Below are 24364 nucleotides of genomic sequence, written 5' to 3'. Positions count from 1 at the left end.
CAGGCCTCCAATCATCATTCCTTGGCCCTGGATGCTCAGACTTGCAGATATCTGGCTTCCAATCACAAGCAAGAGGAAATCTGCAGATGCTGGAAATGCAAGCAACACACACAAAATGCTGGTGGAACTCAGCAGGCCAGGGAGCATCTGTAGAAGAGTATAGTTGACATTTCGGGCCAGTACCTTCCATATGGACCATTATCTGGCTTCCATCCTCTTTTGTCTGGTCCGAACTCAAAGACTCGCAGACCTTCGACCTCCAGACATACGGATCCCTAGACTTTCACTTCCAGGTTCAACGTCCAGACTTCACTGACCTCGGAGTATCACTGATCATGGAACTTTGATCTCTGGACTCCGACAACACATGGGACAGAGACATAGGAGATTCTGCAGACGATGGAAGTCCAAAGCAATGCGTACAAAATGCTGGAGGAACTCAGCCGGTCAGGCAGCATCTGTGGAGGGGAATAAAGAGTCGACATTTCAAGGAGAGACCGTTCATCAAGACTGAGCTATCCTAACAAATGGAACAGAGATGTGTCAGTGCACTAGGAGACACCCAAAATGATGGATTGGACCACATTCCACACAATCAGGAAAGCTCACCAATGCCTCTCCTTTCTGAGGAGACTGAAGACAGCTGGACTATGCATATCTATACTCTACACATCTATCATTATATCATTCTACAGATGCACAGTAGAGAGCATCCTGATAAACTGTGTCACTACTTGGTACGGAAACTGCTTTGTGGTGAACAGGAAGGCTCTACAACGGGTAGTCAGAACTGCCCAGCTCATCACTGGCACCACTGGCATCAAGGACTTATATACAGAAAGGTGATGGAAAAGGGCCAATAAAGTCAGAAAGGATCCCACACACCCTGCTCATGGACTGTTTGTCCTATTCCCATCAATGAGTAGCATTCACACCAAGACCACCAGACTCAAAAACAGTTACTTTCCCCAAGCAGTAAGGCTGATCAACACCTCCACCCTCTAACTCACCCCTTCACACCCCCAACCACCACTACTTCATCATTTCCTGTCAGTCACCTTATGTACAGAGACTCCTGTGTGCTTGGCATCACTTTATGGACATACAATCAATCTATATAAGCTACCTTATGTATTTATATTTATTGTGTTCCTTATCTTATTGTGTTTCTTTGTGCCGCATCGGGTCCAGAGTGACAATCATTTTGTTCTCCTCTACTCCTGTGTACTGGAAATGACAGTAAACAATGTTGAATGTTATAACATTAACTTGGTGTATGCTGCATAGTGAAAGGTAAAAACAAAGTGCCCCCCTCCCAATGAAATAAAAAAATGCCGCAGAGGAATGAGGTAACATAACTTTCAAATTGGAATTGGTTTATTATTGTCACATGTACCGAAATACAGTAAAAAGCTTGTCGTGCAAACTGTTCACACAGATCAGATCATTACACAGTGCGTTGAGGTAGAACAAGGAAAATCGATAACGGGATGCAGAATAAAGTGTAACAGTTACAGAGAAAGGGCAGTTAACAATGAAGTACTACTGTCAGTTACACCGCTGGTGTTTAGGGCAGCAGTGAAGGGCCTCCATTTCTGGCAGTGTTCAGGGCTTCCTTCATCAGTCAAGTAACTTCCTCTCGGTCTTCACTACTGCAAGCCCCGGGTGGAGACTCAGGAACACTGTCACACTCAGATGTAGGATTCTTCATTGCTGTTTCCGTAACAATTTTGTTTTACCAGTCAGGGTTGTTTGCCCTGAGCTGAAACCCCGAACCTGGAGGACCAGTTGACCACTCTTTGTCTGACCTCTACCCTTTGACCTGTTTGGGTGAACCTACCAAGAGCCAAAGCATAAAGTCCCGACTCCAGCCAACAGAGCCCTCTGGGTCATTGAGACACACAAACCTCCAAACCACCACAATGTTGTGGTCCACTTGGAGGAAGCAATAAAGTGCAACATCATAATGAGGTAAATTGTGAGTCAGAGTTCCATCTTATCATATAAAGCAGGGTTCCCAACCTTTTTTATGCCATGGACTCCTACCATTAGCCGAGGTTGGGAACCCTGATATAAAGGAATCATTTAATAGTTTTATTGTGATGTAGAATAACCCTGAGCCTGAGTCTGGTGATAAGTGCTTTCAGGCTTTTATATCTTCTGCCCGATGGGAGGCAAGGGGAGAAGAGAGAATCTCGTGATTGCACATTATCCATGTAGTGGGATGGCACAGTGGTGTAGTGGTTAGCACAACATTTTACAGCACCAGCGATCTGAGTCCTATTCCCGCTGCTGCCTGTAAGGATTTTGTAGTTGTCCCCGTGACCACATGCTCCAATTTCCTCCCACGGTCGAAAGACATACCAGTTAGTAGGTTAATTAGTCATTGTAAAATGCCCCATGATTAGGCTAAATTGGGGATAGCTGGTGGCGCATCTCAAAGGGGCTGTTCCACACTGTTTCTCAATAAAAAATTAAAAACTAAAATATCTAGGGTGGGGCACTTTGATTCTGCTGGCTGCTTCACAGAGGCAGCGAGAAGTGTAGGCAGAGTCCATGGAGGGGAGGCTGGTTTCTGTGATGTGCTGATCTGTGTCCACAGCTCTCCGCAATTTCCCCCGGTCACGGGCAGAGCTGTTGCCATACCAAGTCATGATACATCCAGGTAGAATGCTGGTGAAGGTGAAATAATTACGCAGGTAAAGACGTAGTACTGAAAAGGAGATTAGTTTTATTTGTCACGTGTATATTGAAACATTGGAACACAGTGAAATGTGTCATATGCGTCAATGACTAACACAGTCTGAGGATGTCACCACACTTCTGGCTACTGGGGCACCCAGACGTCACTGGGGCACCCACACGTTACTGGGCTGCCCACACGTCACTGGGCTGCCCACACGTCACTGGGGCACCCACACGTTACTGGGCTGCCCACACGTCACTGGGGCACCCACACGCCACTGGGCTGCCCACACGTTACTGGGGCACCCAGACATCACTGGGGCACCCACACGTCACTGGGCTGCCCACACGTCACTGGGGTACCCACACGTCACTGGGCTGCCCACACGTCACTGGGGTACCCACACGTCACTGGGCTGCCCACACGCCACTGGGCTGCCCACACGTTACTGGGCTGCCCACACGTTACTGGGCTGCCCACACGTCACTGGGCTGCCCACACGTTACTGGGCTGCCCACACGTCACTGGGGCACCCACACGTTACTGGGGCACCCAGACATCACTGGGGCACCCACACGTTACTGGGCCGCCCACACGTCACTGGGCTGCCCACACGTTACTGGGCTGCCCACACGTCACTGGGCTGCCCACACGTCACTGGGCTGCCCACACGTCACTGGGCTGCCCACACGTCACTGGGCCGCCCACACGTTACTGGGCTGCCCACACGTCACTGGGCCGCCCACAAAGGATGTTGACAAATAAAAGACGGTCAAACTTCCTAGAACCAGCAAAAATCGATAATTGCCCCAGTTTTCCAATTCCCCCTGGATGCTGTAGATTGTTCAGAATACTGGAGGATGTAAGTTCTGTTGGGGTTGTGGTGGAGTAATGGCCAAGTTACTGGACCACCACTATCTGGATGGAGTTTGTACCTTCTCCCTATGACCATGTGGGTTTCCTCTCACAGTCCAAACACGTACTGGTTGGTAGGTTAATTGATTCTTTTAAAATTGCCCCGTGAGAGGGCCAGTGTTAAGTTGGGGGTTGCTGGGTGACGCGGCTCAAAGGGTCTGTCCCACCCCGCACTGGATCTCAACGACAAAAGTGAAAAGGTGTGATCCACTGATGCACCAAACTGACTTTCGATTCCATTGATGAAGGGTTAGAGAGCTTTAGAGATCTACAAAGACAGCAGTGAACTGTCAGGAAAGTTCATTGGCTGCAATCTACCACCACTGCAGGATTTGTATGTGCCCAGAACAAAGACGCAGGCAGGAAAAAAATCATTGCAGACACTACCCACCCTGCAAACTGCCTTTTCCAAAAGCTCCCTCTGGAAAGCGCTATACGACTAATGAAACAAACATTTAAACGTTTCTTCCCCCAGGCAGTTCATGTGATCAATCGTTCTCAGTAGCTTCCCACCTCCCTCTATCTGTTACCTCAGTCACTGCACTGAGCTGTAAACATTTTAAATCACTTCTTGTAATGCTGTTTACATTGTAAATGCATGCTGGCATTAATGTATTTATCCATATTGTATTCCATACTTTAACCTTTAACTTACTTTTATATAATTCTTTATTCTTTATAATTGCTGAACATAGATCAGTACAGCACAGGAACAGACCTTATGGCTCACAATGTTGTGCAGAACCAATTAACTTAGTAATCAAATGGCCAACTAAATTAATCTCTTCTGCCTATACGATGTCAATATCCTTCCATTTTCCTCACATTCATGTGCCTATCTAAATAGCTCATAAAAGTCTCCAATGTTTCTGACCCTACCACCACCCCAGGCAGCACATTCCAGGCACCCAGCACTCTCTGTGTAAAAAACATGCCCCTCACATCTCCTTTGAAATTACCGTTCCCCCACTTAAAAGCATGCCCTCTGGTTTTAGATATTTCAACAATGAGAAAAAGATACTGTCTGTCTACCCCATCTACACCTTATAAACCTCTATCATATCTCCTCTCAGTCTCCGCTGATACAGAGAAAACAACCCAAGTTTTTCCAACCTCTCGTTATAGTTCACGCCCTCTAATCCAGGCATCCATTAGTCTTACAAGACCATGGATCTGCGCCTGGAAAGTCTTCACTCTCCAGGGCGCAGGCCTGGGCAAGGTTGTATGGAAGATCAGCAGTTGCCCATGCTGCAAGTCTCCCCTCTCCATGACACCAATGTTGTCCAAGGGAAGGGCATTAGGACCCATACAGCTTGGCACCAGTGTCGTCGCAGAGCAATGTGTGATTAAGTGCCTTGCTCAAGGGCACAACACGTTCCCTCGGCTGGGGCTCGAAATCACGACCTTCAGGTCGCTAGTCCAATGCCTTAACCACTTGGCCACGTCCTGGTAAATCTCCTCTGCATCCTCTCCAAAGTCTCAACATCCTTCCTATAATGGGGTGACCAGAACTGTGTGCAATACTCCAGATGCGGCCTAACTGGAGTTTTATAAAGCTGCAACATAACTTCCTGACCTTTGAACTCAATGTCTCGACTAATAAAGGCACGCATACTATATGGCTTCTTAATCACCCTCTCATCCTGTGTAGACACATTTATATTGTTTTTTGTTGCATGTAAGGCCCTGACCAACCCACCATAACAAATTCTAATATGTGTACATGTTGATGGTGAATTAAATTGATCCTTGATCCTTAAGACAACGTCTGATTTGTAGATAAATGGAATCCCGGGCTTGCAAATGGACTCACGGACCATAAGAGCAATGTCATGCTTTACTTCCAAAGTCCAAAGGAATGAAGGGAGGGGCTGGGAACATGATGTAGGTTTTAAGGAGAGTCCAATCTGAAATAGTGTTGGCTCTTGGGGATGTACACCGGAACAGTGGATAACTGAAAAGATGGAGTCCAGGCTGAAGATTCTCACCGGCTTCAAAAGGGCGACAATCATACGAAGAGCAGGGCGAGCTGTCTCAATGACTACCGCCCTGTGACACTCGCCTTGTGAGGGAGTGCAGAATCCGAATCAGAAGCAGGTTTAATATCACTGACATACGTTGTGAAATGTGTTGTTTTACGTCAGTGTAATACATAAATAAAACTATAAATTACAATTAGAACAGTAGATGTGAGCGCCACAGAGCGATAGTCGTTGAGGCAGCTCACCCTGCTCTTGGGCACTGGTAGCATTGTCGCCCTTCTGAAGCAGGAGGGAATCTCCAACTGCTGCGGTGAGGGATTAAAGATATCCTTGAACAGTCCCACCAGCTGCAACGGATAGTTCCATCAGAGGGTTAAAACAGGAACGAGGGCGACACAGTAGTGTAGAGATTGGTGCGATGCTCTAACAGGCTTGGTGCGCCGGAGTTTGGAGTTCTATTCCAGCATCATCTGTAAGGAGCCTGTATGTCCTTCTCCTGGAATGAGTGGGTTTTCTCCGGGTGATCCGGTTTTCTCCCACAGTCCAAACTCGTACCACTTGGTGGGTTAATTGGTCAATGTAAATTGTCCCGTGATTAGGCCAGGGTTAAATCGAGGGTTGCTGGACAGTGCAGCTCAAAGGGCCAGAAGGGCCTGAATCTCTAAATATTAAAAATTAAAAATAAAATAACCATTGAAGCAGCTCTTCTTGGCACTGATATGATTGTTGCCCTCTTGAAGCAGCTGGGAGCTCTGGTTGCAGCCCTGCGAGATTATAGATGTCCTGGAGCACTCCTGTCAGTTGCAACAGCTCCGTTAATTTTCTAACAAAATTAATTTGCTGATGTTAAGCTTAATCATAGAAATTACACATTATGTTAAATAGGAAAAGTCTCAAAGCCAATAACCTCAAGAAAATTGACAGCAAATCAGCAGCTTTTGTTTCGTAGGAACTAGTGCACACTATAATGGTAGAAATCACATCACAATTAATAAAAGATTCAACTTTGTTTAATGTCATTTCCTGTTCACAAGTGTAAAGGAGAACAAAATCATTGTTACTCCGAATCCAGCACAGCACAAAAAAAGTAAGATAAAGAACACAATAATAAAAAAACACAATAAATATAAATGCGTACAGTAGAATGGTGTATATACATAGATGGATTGTACGCCCATAAAGTGACACTAGGCACAGGAGTAAGGTGACTCTGACAGGAACTGATAAAGTAGTGTCCATGCCCATTCACCTCCTCCCTCACCTCCACTCAGGGCCCCAAACAGTCCCTCCAGATGAGGCAACACTTCACCTGCGAATCTGCTAGAGCCGTTTATTGTGACCAGCGCTTCCGATGCAGCCTCCTCTACACTGGTGAGACCTGTGGTAAACTGGGGGACCGCCTCATCGGACACCTCCGCTCTATCTGCCGAAATTGGAACTTGGCGGTGTCGCAACATTTTATTCCGATTCCCATTTTCATTCTGACACGTCGGTCCGTGGCCTCCTCTTGTACCACGATGAGGCTGCCCTCAGGATGGAGGAGCAACAGCTTGTACTCCATCCGGGTGATCTCCATCCTGATGGCACAAATATCAATTTCTCCTTCTGGTAATTTTCCCTCCTCCTTTCCCCAATCTGGCCTCTTACCTCTCTTCACCTGCCCATCACATCGCCTAATACCCTTCGTCCTTCCCTTCCCCCTATGGTCCACTCTCCTCTCCTTCCTCTCCAACCATTTACCTTTCCCAGCCACCTGGCTTCACCTGCACCTGCTAGCTATCTTCCTTCCCCTCCCTTCACCTTTTAATTCTGGCACCTTCCCCCTTCCATTCCAATCCCAGTGAAGCGTCCTGGCCCAAAACATCTACTGTTCGTTCATTTTCATCTGCCTGACCTGCTGACTTCCTCAGCATTTTACGTGTGTTGCTCTGAATTTCTAGCATCTGCAGAATCTCTTGTGTTTCTGATAAAGTAGTAGTGGTTGGGGTGTGGAGGGGTGGGTTAGTGGGTGGAGGTGTTGATCAGCCTTACTGCTCGGAGAAAGTAACTATTTTTGAGTCTGGTGGTCCTGGCTACGTAGCGTCCTCCCTAACAGGAGTGGGACAAGTGGTCCATGAGCAGAATGGCTGGGATCCTTCATGGAATTCCTGGCCATTTCCCAGTATCTTTTTATATATGTGTGTGCCCTTGATGGTGGGTAAGCTGGTGCCAGTGATACGTTGGGCAGTTTTGACTACCCATTGTCGAGCCTTCCTGTCCGTTACAGAGCTGTTTCCGTACCACACAGTGATGCAGATTGTTAGGATGCTCTCTACTATGCGTCTCCAGAAGGACAGATTTATTTTCTTAAAGATTACAGATCTCGACACAGCTGTAAATTATAATGCTCTGCGATTTGTAGAGTAAGATTTTTTTCAACTATACTGACACCTGTTCTATACCTTCTATTATTATATCAGTTCTGTGAGATGTTATTTTTGTAATCACTTGAACAGGTACCAGCATGAAAATACGCTGTTCATTGTCGAACAGCAAGAAGAACAGAATTTTCCACAGTAATCTGTCTTCATACATTGGATTTATTTTGATGTAGAGTCATAGGGTCATAGAGCTCCACAGCACAGAAACAGGCCCTTCAGCCCATCTAGTCCATGCCAGACTATTAATCTGCCTAGTCCATCGACCCAAAGATTTTTCAGTTATATAAAGAGTAAAAGGGAGGTGAAATTTGATAATGGACCAATGGAAAATGATGCTGGTGAGGTAGTAATGGGGGACAAAGAAATGGCAGTTGAATGTAATGAGTACTTTGTATTAGTCTTCACAGTGGAAGACACTAGCAGTGTGTCATATGTCTGTGAGTGTCAGGAAGCAGGAGTGAGTGCCATTGCTATTACTAAGGAAAAAGTGCTAGGCAAACTCAAAGGTCTTAAGGTGGATAAGTCACCTGGACCAGATGAACTACATCCCAGAGTCCTGAGAGAGGTTGCTGAAGAGATAGCAGATGCATTGGTCATGATCTTTCAAGAATCACTGGCATGGTCCCAGAGGACTGGAAGATTGTAAATGTCACTCCACTCTCAAGAAGGGAGGAAGGCAAAGTAAAGGAAATTATAGGCCAGTTAGTCTAACCTCAGTGGTTGTGAAATTGTTGGAGTCTACTAGATGTCAGGTCAGGGCCTTGCCTTGCTACTGGTAGCACATAGCCCAGTACTACCTGTCTCGGGTCGGGTTGTCGGAGACTCAACCAGCACACCACCTGGTGCACTTCGGTTAACCAGGGAGGAGGGTGTGCAGGCACCCAGCAGGACTAAAAACAAAACCAGTCAAAGGATGGATGAACTCTTTGTGAGTCAACGGCCACCTACTGTCTGTCTGAGGAGCGGCGCACCACACAGTCTTTCGTTTAGCGCCTTGCAAGGCATAAAATGCCCGACACTGGCCCCCTAGGCCTGAGTCAACATAGTTGTAGTAGTGGAGTCCATTATTAAGGAAGAGGTTTTGGAGTACTTGGAGACTAATGATAAAATAAGTCAAATTCAGCATGGTTTCTGTAAAGGAAAATCTTGCCTGACAAATCTGTTAGAGTTCTTCGAGGAAGTAACAATTAGGGTGGACAAAGGAGAAGCAGTGGATGTCATTTACTTGGATTTTCAGAAGGCATTTGATAAGGTGCCAGACATGAGGCTGCTTAACAAGATAAAATCCTATGGCGTTACAGGAAAGGTACTGGCATGGACAGAGGAATGGCTGACAGGCAGGAGACAGTGAGATGGGGACCTTTTCTGGTTGGCTGCCAGTGACTAGTGGTGTTCCTCAGGGGTCGGTATTGGGACCGCTACTTTTCACATTGTTTGTCAATTATTTGGATAATGGAATTGATAGCTTTGTAGCAAAGTTTGCAGATGATATGAAGATAGGTGGAGGGGTAGGTAGTGCTGAGGAAGCAATGCGATTGCAGCAGGACTTAGACAGATTGGAAGAATGGGCACAAAAGTGGCAGATGGAAGACAGTGTTGGGAAATGTATGATAATGCATTTTGGTGAAAGGAATAATTGTGCGGACTATTATCTAAATGGGGAGAAGGTTCAAACATCAGAGGTGCAGAGGGACTTAGGAATCCTTGTGCAAGACTCCCAGAAGGTAAATTTACAGGTTGTGTCTGTGGTAAAGAAGGCAAATGCAATGTTGGCATTAATTTCAAAGAGAATAAAAAGAAAGGAGATAAAAATGAGACTTTATAAGACACTAATCAAGTTGCACTTGGAGTATTGTCCCAGTTTGGGGCCCCATATCTCAGAAAGGACGTGTTGTCTTTGGACAATGTCCAGAGGAGGTTCACGAGGATAATTCCGGGAATGATGGGGTTAACATATGAGGAGTGTTTGGCAACTTTGGACTTGTGCTCGCTGGAGTTAAGAAGAATGCAGGGGGGAATCTCATTGAAACCTACCGAATGTTGAAAGGACTAGATAGGGTGGATGTGGAGAGGATGCTTCCTATGTTAGGGGTATCTGGAACTAGAGGGCACAGCCTCAAAATTGAGGGGTGACCTTTTAGAACAGAGATAGGGGGGAGTTTTTTTAGCCAGAGAGTGGTGAGTCTACAGAATGCTCTGCCACAGACTGCGGTGGAGGCCAAGTCTGTGGGTACATTTAAGGTGGAAGTTGATCATTTCCTGATTGGTCAGGGCATCAAAGGATATGGTGAGAAGGCAGGTGTATGGGGTTGAGTGGATCAGCCATGATGGAATGGCAGAGCAGAATTGATGGGCTGAATGGCCTAATTCTGCTCCTATGTCTTATGGTTTTATGGACCTGCACCCAGACCACAGCCCTCCATCCCCCTTCCATCCATTACCCCCTCCAAATTCTCTTAAATTTTGTCCAAAGGAGATACACAAGAATGATCCTGGGAATTAAAGGATTAATGTATGAGGAGTGTTTAATGGCTCTGGGCCTGTACTCACTGGAGTTTAGAAGAACAGTGGGGGGGGGGAATCTCATTAAAACCTATTGAATATTGGAAGGGGAAAATAGAATGGATGTGGAGAGGATGTTTCCAATGGAGGCAGAGTCTAGGACCAGAGGCTACAACCTCAGAATAGAGGGACATCCCTTTAGAACAGAGATGAGGAGGAATTTCTTTAGCCATAGAGTGGTGAATCTGTGGAATTCATTGCCACAGGTGGTTTTGGAGGCCAAGTCATTGGGTATATTTAAGGTGGAATTTGATCGGTCCTTGATTAGTCAGGATGTCAAAGATTAGAGTAGGAAGGCAGGAGAATGGGGTTGAGAGGGATAATAAATTAGCCATGATCAAATGGTGAAGCAGACTTGATGGGCCAATTGGCCTAATACTGCTCCTATGTCTTAAATGTAATAGATTTGTTTGCAGAGTGTGACATGGTGACGGTACAATGTATTATAATTTCTGTCTTTGTGAGGCGAAACTCACAGTGCAGAAGTCTCAATGCTCAGGTGAGATGAAATACTGTACGCCTTTTGATTTTGTGTTTTATATTCTGAGTTTTCACTCAGTTTTTCATTGCTGTTTGCACAATTTGTTTCTTTCTTCTCACGGGAGGTGAGCTGTTCGATGTTTTTTTTCTATGAACCAGTTCCATTGTTTGCTTTGTTCCATGGCTGTCTGTGGGAAGATGAATCTCAGGGTTGTATTCTGCTTTTATAATAAGTGTACTTTGAATCTCTTTGAGCCCTTCATGTGAGAGAACATCTCAGTCCCAAAATGTCACCAGAGACTCCAGCAAGTTTTTTCAGAAATTCTGGGGAGAACGTTCTGAGGTGCTAGTATCTCCACCATTGAGGACATCTTCAAAAGGCAATGCCCCAGGAAGGCGGCATCCATCGTTAAGGACCCTCACCACTCAGGGCATGACCTCTCTCATCACTACGGTCAGGGAGGAGGTACTGAGTGGCCGTTTGGTCCACTTCAAGTCAACCAAATGATTGAAAGGTCAGCAGTGGAACTGCTGAGCAGGTTCAGATTCCCAAGTATCCACATCTCAGAGAATCTAGCCTGAGCCCAATATATTGATGCAATCATGAAGAAGGCTTGCTAGCATTTCATGAGGAGTTTGAGGAGACTTGGTATGTCACCAAAGACTATCGCAGGTTTCTGCAGAAGTACAGTGGAGAACATTCTAACTGATTGCATCATCATCTGGTGTGGAGGGGCCACTGCACAGGATTGAAAAGAGCTGCAGACAGTTTGCAAACTCAGCCAGTGCCATCATGGGCACTCGCCTCCCCAGCATCCAGAACACCTTCAAAAGTCAAAGCCTCAAGACGGTGGTATCCATCAGCCAGGACGTGCCCTCTTCTCATTGCTACCATCAGGGAGGAGGTACAGGAGCCTTAAGACACTAATTCCTTTCCCCTCTGCCAACAGGCTTCTGAACAGACAATTAACCAATATACACTATATCAATATTTTTTCCCTTTTTGCACTACATATTTAGTTTTTTTACTGTATGCATTTCTTATCATAATTTATTCTATATTTTATGCTGACACAAAACAACAATTTTCACAAATTTTTGCTGCACTCTTTCAATTTTATTGATATCTTTCCTGTAGGCAGGTGACCAGAACTGCAAACAATACTCCAAATTAAGCCTCACCCAACGTCTTATACAACTTCAACGTAACATCCCAATTCCCGTACTCAGTACTTTCACTTATGCAGGCCAATGTGCCAAAAGCTCTCTTTATGACCCTGTCTACCTGCGATGACACTAGTCGTCAGTGATAGTGGAAAGGCCTTTTGCCAGGGTCCTGTCAGGTAGCCATCCGCTGATTGAAATCCTGAACTGCAGTTTCCTCTTTCAAGCTCTTTCCCCTCAGGTCTGGTGAAACTTGAACTAGAGGTCATAGGTTAAGGGTGAAAGTTAAAATATTTACGGGGGATCTGAAGGGATGAGGGTGGTGTGTGTGTGGAACGAGCTGCCAGCAGAAGTGGTGAACGTGGGTTTGATTGCAACATTTCTGAGCAGTTTGGGAGGGATATGAAGGGCTATGGTCCAGGTGCAGGTTGATGGGACTAGGCAGGATAGGTTGACATGGACTAGATGGGCTGAAGGGCCTGCTTCAGTGCTTTAGTTAACTATGATTCTAAAACTCCACACCCTCCAACCTCGCGCCGTTGCCGGCTCACTGTACCTCACAGCAATGCATTGAGAATTGCGGTCGCAGTAGGTCAACACAATCATGCAGTTAGAGTGAAGGGGTGAGGGGCAAACTCAAGGCACAAGGTGGGTTTGTATTGGCTGTGATCCGATGTGTATTTTTTTTAATGTTCAATATTTTGTTTGTCCAGGTCGGGCTCAGGACAGGATCATCGGAGGCTTTGAAGTCGTGCCCCACTCTCTCCCATTCCAAGCCTCCTTACAGATACGATCCGTTCATTACTGCAGTGGGAGTCTAATTAACCTCTCCTGGATCCTCTCTGCAGCCCACTGTGTGAAACCGTAGGTTCCTTGAAAACATACCTCACATATTTTAAAATAAGAACTCAAATTTTCAAAGGCCCTTGCTACAAAAATGTAACCTGTAACTGTTCTGCTGTTTTAGTCCGTATCTCATCACAGTCGTCCTTGGTGAACACAGTCTGTCCAAGTCGGATGGTAGTGAGGCGTATTACAAGGTGTCCAAACTTATCCTCTTCCCCTACTACCAGCCTGCAACGTTCAAACATGACATCATGCTTCTGAAGGTAAGTGAATGTGCTGGGTGTCCGCTGTGCTCACTGTGTGCACGCACGCGGCTATGCAGTGTGCTAAACAACTTCTTAAAAATCACCTGAGACGGCAGCTTTCTCCAGGGCTTTTAATGAGATCTCTTTTCTGTGAAACTCGGGCACCGCCATAGCGTGGCAGTTAGTGTGGCACTACTGCAGCTTGGGGCATCAGAGTTCAGAGTTCATTCCCGGCGTCCTCTGGAAGGTGTCTCTATACGTCCTCTCCAGGGAATGCGTAGGTTTCCTCTGGGTGCTCTGGTTTCCTCCCACAGTCCGAAGATGTGCCGGGTAGGTTAATTAGTCATTGTAAACTGTCCTGTGATGAGGTTAGGGTTGAGATGGGGTTGTTGGGTGGACGCAGCTCGAAGGGCTGGAAGGGCCTGTTCCGTGCAGTATTTCAAATAAAAATAATACATGTAATGCAGAGAGTTGTCGTGCACCTGAAAATACTAATACTGATGATTATTCTCACAATGTGTTAACCAAGGTAGTGAACACATGCAACATTCCATAACTGTGCCATGTAAACACGAGTAAACTCCAGCACAATAATAAACTTCAACATAATGATCCCTTTAAAATATATCCACTAAATTTTTACCAGTATTACCTGAACTTCAGGCTGTTTCAAGGACAAATAAAGAGTGGGTGAAAATGAATGTCCTTCCATCGTATGCTTCAAATTAGAATAAAAACTACTCACCCAGGAAATTATATTAAAAAAAAATTTTGCATACAGGAGGTGAAGTTCATTCAAACTGAATTATGTATCTAGAGGCCAGAACAGGGGGCTTTGGGGAGTGGTCGGTGGGGCCAGGGGATATTGGGAAGCAAGCTTTGAAAATGCCAATGATTAACGATTAAAGATTAGTAGCAGTTCAAGTTCATGCTCAAGTTTATTGTCATTTCAACTGTATGCATGTATACTGCCAAACAAAACAACATTCCTCCGGCCAAAATGCAGAACACACTACATATAATTCATACATGGTGCACAATGTAATATTACCATAAAAAAATTAACAAATAATAAAATATATTCCAAACCTTTAGCATAAGATGTATTTATGACACAAGTTAAAAAGCAAACAGTATAATGCTACAGGCACTTCATACTCGATGAGACTGGGGTGGTGGCAGGGAGTTCAGTAGTCTTATAGGCTGAAGGGAGAAGCTGTTTCCCATCCTAACAGTCCTTGTCCTAATGCTATGGTACCTCCTGCCTGATGAAAGGGGTCAAAGAGATTGTTGGATGGATGGAAGGGATCATTGACAATGCTAAGGGCCTGCAGTACTTATAGTAAGTATCTTTATTTCAAGATTCCAGATTGGTTGGGGGTGTGGAGGGGTGGATTAGCAGGTGGAGGTATAGGTCAGCCTTACTGATCTAGAAGGCGGGGGGGGAAGTGCTGTAACTGTTTTCGAGTCTGGTGGTCCTGGCGTGAATGCTACCTACAATAGCCCCTTCCCTGAAGTGAGTGTCACCTTCGTCACATGTACATTGAAATATGCGCCATTTGTGTCAAATGAAATCAGTGAGGATATGCTGGGGGCCACACTCCCTGAGCCACATGGCGTGGACACAACTTACCAACACAAACCCATACGGCTTTGGAATGTGGGAAGGAACCAGGGCAGCCAGAGGAAACCCACATAATCACATTCCTGGGCATCATTGTTTCCAGTGATTTCTCTTAAACTTGGTCTAGAGGAGATTCACAAGAATGATCCTGGGAACGTAGGAGGAGCCTTTGATGTTTCTGGGCCTGTACTCACCAGAGTTTAGAAGAATGGGGATGGGGTGGATCTCATTGAAACCTATTGACTATTGAAAGGCCTAGACAGTGTGGATGTGGAGAAGATGTTTCCTATAGTGAGGGAGTCTAGTACCAGAGGGCACAGCCTCATTGTAGAAGGATATCTCTTTAGAATGGAGATGAGGAGGAATTTCTTTAGCCAAATGGTGGTGAATCTGTGGAATTCATGCCACTGACAGCTGTGGAAGCCAAATTATTGGGTATACTTAAAGTGGCGGTGTCGATAGGCTTTTGATTAGTATAGGTATCACAAAGGTTAAAAAGTTTAAAGTTCAAAGTAAAATTTATTATCAGAGTACATAAAGGTCTCCACATATAACCCTGAGATTCTTTTCCTCTTCTGCAGGCACACTTAGCAAATCTATAGAACAGTAACTGTAAACAGGATCAATGAACAACAAATGGTGCAAATGCAAATATAATAAATAGCAATAAATAACAAGAGCATAAAATATGATTTTAAAAGTCCTTAAATAGGGGTTCTGTTCAAGAGCCTGATGGTTGAAGGGTAGTAACTGTTCTTGAACCTGGTGGTGCGGGTCTCCTGAAGTCTACAATCAGATCCCTGGTCTTATTGACATTGAGAGAGAGGTTGTTGTTATTACACCAGTCAGCCAAATCTTCATCCTCACTCCTGTATGCTGATTCATCACCATGTTTGATACAACAGAGATTTCAGGGAGAAGGCAGGAGAATTGGGGTTGAAAGGGATAATAAATCAGCCATGATGGAATGGCAGAGCAGACTTGATGGACCAAGTGGCCTAATTCTGCTCCTGTGTCTTACGGTCTTGTGGTCTGGGTGCGGTTGATGAAGGCATGTCTGGTCTGGACAAAATAACTAAATATTCTGTAGAAGAAGGATAAGGTTTGTGAGGAGATATTCCATGGACAGAGAGATCTGCAGCACCTCATTGGTTTTAACAGCAGGCAATTTAGTAACTGGATGGCAGGGTGGAGATACGTCTCTACCAAAGGAGAGGTAAGGCACTCCTTACCTCCGCTAGCCTGTAGGTCACCCTTGGGCAAGGTGTAGCACCTGCTTAGATCCCATCCGGTCAGGTGAAGCCATGGGAGCAGGTGGTGGATGGTCGTACGAGCAGCTGGTGCACATCACAAGTCCTGGCTATGTGACCACTGACACCAGGCAGTCAATCTCTGAAGAGTATTGATAATGGCTGGGGTCACCTGTCTTGTAAAGACACTGCCCGGAAGAAGACAATCACAATGGCAAACTGCTTCTGTAGAAAAATTTGCCAAGAGCAATAATGGAAGTGGAAAGGCCATGACCGCCCATGTCATACGACACAACACACAAGAGTCACTATCCCTGCTACACTGGACTCCCTCCAGTTTCCCTATAAAGCAAACAGGTCTGTGGAGGATGCCATCTCATCAGCTCTTCACACTGTCCTGACACACCTGGAGGGGGAGGGCACATACGTGAGGATGTTGTTTGTCTGCTTTTAATACTGTCATCCCCAGCAAGCTGGTCTCCAAACTCCACCAGCTCGGCCTCAGCTCATCACTCTGCAACTGGGTCCTGAATTTCTTGTCAGAGCGTTCACAGGCAGCGAGACTGGGCCCTCACCTGTCCTCCACTACTATCCTGAACACTGGTACACCACAAGGTTGTGTATTGAGTCCCATACTCTACTCCCTCTTCACTTACGACTGTGTACCTGCATTTAACACCAATACCATCGTCAAATTCGCAGACGACACAACAGAGATCAGGCTGATCTCCAACAGAGACCCGAATCAGAGTACAGAGCAGAGGTACAGAACCTAGTGAGCTGGTGCTCAGAGAACAACCTGTCTCTTAATACAGACAAGACTAAGGAGCTAATTATCAACTTTGGAAAGTCACGGGATGACGAGTACGCTCCAGTCTACATTAACGGAGTCATAGTGGAGAGAGTGTCCAGTTTCAGGTTTCTGGGAATACACATCTCAGAAGACCTTACATGGTCCACTAACACCACTACAATAGTTAAGAAAGCACAGCAATGCTTGTTTTTCCTCAGGACGGTGAAGAAAGCTGGTCTACCTGAACAGATGCTGGTGACCTTTTACTGCTGCACCATAGAGAGCATCTTAACATGCTGCATCACTGTGTGGTTTCTCAGTTGTACAGCAGCTGGAAGGAAAGCACGTCAGCGGGTCATCTCCAGCGCACAGAAGATCATCGGGACGCAGCTCCCAGTCCTGGAGGACACCTACAGCTCTCGCTGCCTAAGGAAAGCTACAAGCATCTGTAAGGACAATACACACCCATGCAATCATCTGTTTGAACTTCTTCCATCTGGCAGACGTTATAAGATTTTCTATGCCCACACTTCCAGACTGAAAAATAGCTTTTTCCCCAGAGCTGTAATTGCTCTGAACCAATCGATCAAGCATCATCCATAAATTTGTTATATTGCTACTTTAATACTGGTTTTATGTCTGTCATGCACCTGAGTTGTGCTTTTGTACTGCTGGACGTTGCTTATACTGGCTGGTTACTGGATTGTATTTATTGTTTATTTATTTTATTTGTTGTTTTATAGCGTTGAGTATGAGAGTTGCAAACTCATTTTCGCTGTATTGGTGCATGACGACTGTACTATGCAATGACAATAAAGATATTTCATTTCATAACGAATGAATGAATTCAGTAACTCTACAAGAGGAAATCAAAGTTGACTTTATTATCATGTACACAAGACCTTGTGTGCACAGGTGCAGTGAAAGACTTACCGCAGCATCACAGGCTCGGAGCATCAGGTACTCAACAGTCACAGGGAAAATATAAATTAAACATGGTTTTTACAACAAAAATCACCATTAGAACAAAATAAAACACAAAATCCATTTTAGTGCAAAGTGATCAAGTGGTCATAGTGTTGGTAAACTGTGGTGATGAGGGTTGTGCTGGTTGGTTCAAGAACCGAATGGTTGAAGGGAAGGAGTTGTTCCTGAACCTGGTGGTGTGGGACTTCAGGCTTCTGTACCTCCTGTCCAGTGGGAGCTGTGACAAAATAGCATCCCGGGATGGTGGGGATCTTTGACGATGGATGGTGCCTTCCTGAGGCAGTGTATCTTGTAGATACAGTTACAATCGACTGAAATGTTTGTTTTTTTTTATCACATTCTGATCTGGAGATCTACTGGAGGCCCAGAGGTGGCCTTTTCTGGGTTTGGACGACTGTCTGTACCTGTGAGTGGGTGGGAGGCAGGAAAGGGGCCAGCTTCGCTGCTGTTGTTTGGTTACCGTCATTCTGTGGTTGTTGCTGCTTGTGTTGTTCTGTTGAACATTGTGGACATGCTATGTGGGCACCAGATCGTGTGGTGACACAGCGTGCCCCAGGTTGTGTTGGTTGTTAACTCAAATGATACATTTCACGGTATGTCAGGATGTACCTGTCATTAAATAAATCTCAATCCACCTCTACTATTTCCGCTAACCCTAACACACATATCCACCACCCTGTGTGGAAAAAGTTGTCTCTCGTTTCCCTATTAGATCTTCTACTCTCACCATAAAGTGATGCCCTCTCTACCCTGGGGGAAAAACTGACCATTCATCTTATCTGCTGCTTGTTAATGCAAATGACATAGCTCACTGTATGTTTCCATGTGCATGTGATAAATAAACGTATCTCAGTCTGAATGTGAGATATATTCAAGAATCTCGTTAGAGAGCCTTCAGAACATCACTAGAGTCTGGTGTAAATGTCAGCAGACCTGAACACGTAGTTCTTCACAAATGTAATTGTATTTACATCAGTTCTGAAATAACATCTTCACTTCAACTTTGACTGACACTTCAGACCAATGTTTTTGCAAATCAGTTCAGTAAATTCATTGTACACCTGCACCCCTCCACACCCCCAAACACCACTACTTTATCATTTCCTGTCAGAGTCACCTTATGTACAGACACTCCTGTGCCTGGCGTCACCGTATGGACATACAATCAATCTACGTGTATAAGCTGGCTTCTGTCTTTATATTTATTGTGTTTTTTTATTATTTTGTTCCTTATCTTTAGTAGGTTTTTTTTGTGCTGTGTCGGATCTGGAGTAACAATTATTTTGATCCCCTCTACATTTGTTATCACATGATATAACATTATATAATCTTGAATCTAAATTGTACCAAGAACCCAATGATTCAGCTGTGCAAATTGCCTTCATGATAAATGAATAAAACTGGACATGAGTTGTTATTTGCAAGTTGGAATCAGATTTAAGTAAGTGACCTATGTACCTCTGCCTTAAATACACCCGGTGACCTGCCCTTCACAGCCACCTGTGTCAATGAATTCCACAGATTCACCACCTTCTGGCTAAAGAAACTCCTCCTCATCTCTGCTCTAAATTATTTTGTTCTCCCTTAAAAAATCTTGAACCTTGAATCTTGCATGTAACACTTGTTTTGATATATATCTCAGATTAACAAGCGAGTGAAACAGAGCGCATATATCAGCCCCATACCAATTCCAACATCCACAAGGAGGGTGCCGAAAGACACGATATGTACCGTCTCAGGATGGGGCGTCACCAGTGTTTACAGTTACAGCCTGTCGGATGTGCTCATAGCTGTTCAGGTTCCAATCATCTCAAATTACATGTGCAATAGACCTTCCTCCTACAACGGCAGAATTAATTACTACATGATCTGTGCGGGATATCGCCAGGGAGGCAAGGATTCTTGTCAGGTGCGTAATATTCACGGTACGTATTTCTACATTACACAATTGTCGTGTGAAATCAGGTTTGTGGGTTCAGTGAGTGGGGCAGAAGACACACTACTGGTGAGTAAGTTAACTCTTTATATACAGGACAAGACAGACACTGGACCCACAAACCTTTCAAACTGCACAGTTACCAATACTTGGCTAAATCGAGCACTCAAATCGGCAGGACAAGACAAATACTAAACAGATACACAGTGGAAAATGCAAAGTGTGCTCCCGGGGCCTCCTTACTGCAGCACACCGCCGCTGTTTACTGTTTCCATGGCGACCCAGAAAGTGAAAACAGGACTTTGACAGGAGAGCTATCAAAGTTTATTGTCATGTGTACAACTACATGTGTATATGGATGCAAAGAGAAACGTATTTACAGCAGTATCACAGGCGTTTGGCATCCAATAAACCGTGTTCACAAGAGAAAAATGAAAGCCCCTCCTCCTTCCCCCTTTCCGATAGTCCACTCTCTTCTCCCAACAGATTCCTTTCTCTTCAGCCCTCTACCTTTTCCATTTATCTTATCCCTTCCCGACTTCTTACTTCATTCCACCTCTCCCTTTCCCCCTTCCCCCTCTCCTCTCACCTGCCAGCTTGAACTCCTCCCCTTCTCCCACCTTCTTAATCTGGCTTCTGCCCCCTTCTTCTCCTGTCCTGATGAAGAGACTGGGCCCAAAACGTTGACTCTTTATTCCTTTCCTCAGGTGCTGCCTGACCTGCCGAGTTCCTCCAGCACTTGGGTGTCTCCTATTCTGCAATCAAAGTTTTTTGGTGCTGATTCTGATTTTCCTCCTCTCTCCTTGCAGGGTGACTCTGGAGGGCCACTGATCTGTGACGGAATAATTCAAGGAATCGTCTCCTGGGGGATCAGCTGTGCACATGGAAGATACCCAGGCGTTTACACCAACGTGGCTAAATACATAAAGTGGATAGGAAACAAAATAAGATTTTGAGTACAGCTCGTCACTCAACATTCCTGGTTACTTGTGAAAATACATTAGGTGCCATCTAGTTAATTTCTTTTTTGCTTATGTTAGTCCTAAAAAACTAGAAAAAAAAAGTTTTCAAAATTGCCTTTTGTTTTAGAGCCAATTAATGCAATTATTTACGTAATTTAAATCAGTTTTAATTCAATATGTGACTAACGACTTGCCTCTAATTATAATCATTAAGTTGAACAGAAATGAGATTCCCCCCCAACTCTTCTAAACTCCAGTGAGTACAGTGCTAGACCCATCAAACAATCATCATATGTTAACCCATTCATCCCCAAGATCATTCTCTTGAACCTCCTCTGAACCCTCTCCAATGTCAGCACATCCTTTCTTAGATAAGCGGCCCAGAACTGCTCACAATACTCCATGAGCGATCTGACGGATGCTTTATAAATCCTCAGCATCACTTCCTCGTTTTTACACTCAGTGCCCACTTTACTAGGTACACCTGTACACCTGCCCTTTATTGCAAATATCTAATCAGCCAGTCATGTGGCAGCAACTCAATGCTAAAAGCATGCCATCATGATCAAGAGGTTCAGTTGTTGTTCAGGCCGAACATCAGAATAAGGAAAGCACGTGATCTGTGACTTTAACCGTGGAATAATCGTTGGTGCCAGACAGGGTTGTTGTAGTATCTCAGAAACTCCTGATCTCCTTCCTGGGATTTTCACGGACGATCATCTCCAGAGTTTACAGAAAATGGTGCACAGAACAAAAAATACCCAGTGAGCAGTAGTTCTGTGGGTGAAAACTCTTGTTAATGAGAGAGGTCAGAGGAGAATGGCCAAACTGGTTCAAGCTGACAGGAAGGTGACAGTAACTCAAATAACCACACGTTACAACAGTGGTGTGCAGAAGAGCATCTCTGAACACACAACACATCGAACCTTAAAGTGGATGGGCATGAGGACCAAGATTTACACTCAGTGGCCATTTAGTTAGTTACAGGAGGTACCTAATAAAGTGGCCACTAAGTTTATAATCTAGTCCTCTGGAAATGAATACTAATATTGCATTTGCCTTCCTTACCACCGACTTAACATGCATGTTAACCTCAAACCATACATCCAGTAACTAAACTCTAAATTGTAAAAGTTCAAAGTTCAAACTGAAAGTAAATTTAGTATCAAAGTACATACATGTCACCATATACAACCCAGAGATTCATTTTCTTGTGGGCATTCACAGTAAATCCAAGAAACACAATAGAGTCAATGAAATAGTAAACACACGAGATTCTGCAGGTGCTGGAAATGCAGAGCAGGACACACAAAATTCTGGAGGAACTCGGCAGGTCAGGCAGCATCTATGGAAATGGGAAAACAGTTGACGTTTTGGACCAAGACCCTTCTTCAGGACCCAATGAAAAACCACTCTCTACAATGCATGTGCACCACACTCTGTCCTTTTACAAATTGTCTGTCAATCTCTGAGCTCACTAACGTTGATACAAACTAACTGCTGAGATTCAAGACTGAAGCACATGCCTTCAAATTCCTGAAAGTGACACTTCATTAAAACCAGAAGCGTTTATATTTTATGGTCATTATGGGGCTCTCCCAATCCAGAATGATAAACAAGAAAGGAGTGGTTAGCATAAATGTGGGTCACAGCCTAAGTTTTTAATTCATTTCAGAAAAAATTCTTTACCATTTTGCTCACAGATAGCAAACGACAATAGAGTCTATCCTTTTAGAGCTGATTCTGAGATATATAGTCTAAAGCAGAGCAGTCGCCTAATGGTAACCACTCCCATCTCTTCTCCACAGCTTTTTTTGTTTTCTCTTTCCAGTTGCCCCCTCACCCTATTCTTTTCCTCCCATGTCCCCAGGACCTGCCCATTCACTCCTTCCCCTTATTCCACTCTCCTCTCCAATCAGATTCCTTCTTCTTCAGCCCTTTACCCCTTCCACCTATCTTACTTCATCCCCCACTCCCCACCCCTTGTCTTACCTATCTCCTGCCAGCTTGTACTCCTTTCCTTCCCCCTTCTTCCCCCTTCCTTCCAGTCCTGATGAAGGGTCTCGGCCTGAAACATGAACTGTTTCTGAAAAGATAAAGATTAGCATTATTCGTCACATGTACGTCAATGCTGTTCATTGCCAGAGCAACGAAAAGAGCTGAAAATATTACTGCTGACTCCACCCACCCTAACCGTCACCTGTTCACAAAACTGGCATCAGGGAGACGCTACGTCCATCAGATACCAGGACCAGACCCCACCTCCAAAACTCCTTTCCTGTAGCTACCCAGCTTCTCAACAAGACTCACTCAGATGTAATACCCTGACTGTCCCAGCACAACATCCATTAAACGGTCTCGCAGCTCCTTGTTCTGTTGATAATTATTGAGTCTGTTCATATATTCACATTTATTGAAGTTTGATTATTGACATTCGCACATGTGACCCTTCTGCTAATTGTTGATTGCTCGTGCCTGTCTGCACTATCGTCTTGTAAATAGTTGGTTGCTCTTGTGTTGTCTGTTATGGTATTGTCCTGTGTTTTATGCTTGGCACCAAACACAATCAATTTTGGCAATAAAGTGATTCTGATTGTGATTCTGAAGCATACAGCAAAATGCGTCATTTGCATTAAATTCAGTCAGCGAGGATTGATTTGACGATGCGAGCAACACATTTCACTTTTATTCCCCTCCATGGATGCTGCCTGAACTGCTGAGTTCCTCCAGCAAGAAAGGATTAAATAAAGATTAAAGATGGTGCTTTTGATAAATCTATCACCTCAATAGTGCAGATAACACAAATTCCTTAGATAAGAGAATCCAATCAAAGTTCACACAATGAAATCACGTGTAATGTGCTGACACTTAGCCAATTAAAGATGACAAACTGTCGAGTAACTGCTATACCATGTTCCTGCCAGTAGGCGGAGATAAAAGGCCACATATTCAGAAAAAATGTGTGTTTGCTAAAAATACAAATTGTTGCATTAATTCAAATAATACCTTATAAAAAGTATTTTTAAAACAACAGATTCTAACAATACCATCACTTCTATACGATCCTGGATCAACTTTATTTGCATTATACACTGAATGGCCACATTATTAGATACACCTGCTCATTGTTGCAAGTATCTAATCAGCCAATCATGTGGCAGCAACTCAATACATAAAAGCATGCAGACATGGTCAAGAGGTTCAGTTGATGTTCAGACCAAACATCAGAATGGGGAAGAAATGTGATCTGAGTGACTTTGATTGTGGAATGATTGTTGATGCCAGATGGGGTGGTTTTGAGTTTTTCAGAAACTGCTGATTTCCTGAGATTTTCATGCACACCGGTCTCCAGAGTTTGTAGAGAATGATGTGAAAAACAAAACAAAAAAAAACCCTGGAGAGGCAGTTCTGTAGGCAAAAACGCCTTGTTAATCAGAGGAGAATGGCCAGGCAGGTTCAAGCCGACAGTAACTCAAATAGAAGTGGAGTGCAGAGGAGCATTTCTGAACACA

General features: G+C 44.5%; 1 protein-coding gene across 1 annotated transcript in view; it reads left to right on the top strand.

Annotated features, from left to right (window-relative positions):
- The window catches only part of LOC134337658 (trypsin I-P1-like), a 45622-nt gene extending 24776 nt beyond the window's left edge, over positions 1 to 20846 (top strand). Inside the window, 4 exon segments of the mRNA XM_063032850.1 lie at positions 12923 to 13073; positions 13177 to 13318; positions 19597 to 19863; positions 20700 to 20846. Coding sequence (XP_062888920.1) covers positions 12923 to 13073; positions 13177 to 13318; positions 19597 to 19863; positions 20700 to 20846 — 707 coding nt within the window.
- Positions 20847 to 24364: the final 3518 nt, after the last annotated feature.

The sequence above is a fragment of the Mobula hypostoma genome, chromosome 25, assembly GCF_963921235.1.
Source record: "Mobula hypostoma chromosome 25, sMobHyp1.1, whole genome shotgun sequence".
Lineage (NCBI taxonomy): Eukaryota > Metazoa > Chordata > Chondrichthyes > Myliobatiformes > Myliobatidae > Mobula > Mobula hypostoma.
The sequence above is the reverse complement of the archived record's forward strand: the minus strand, read 5'-3'. Positions and strand labels throughout refer to the sequence as shown.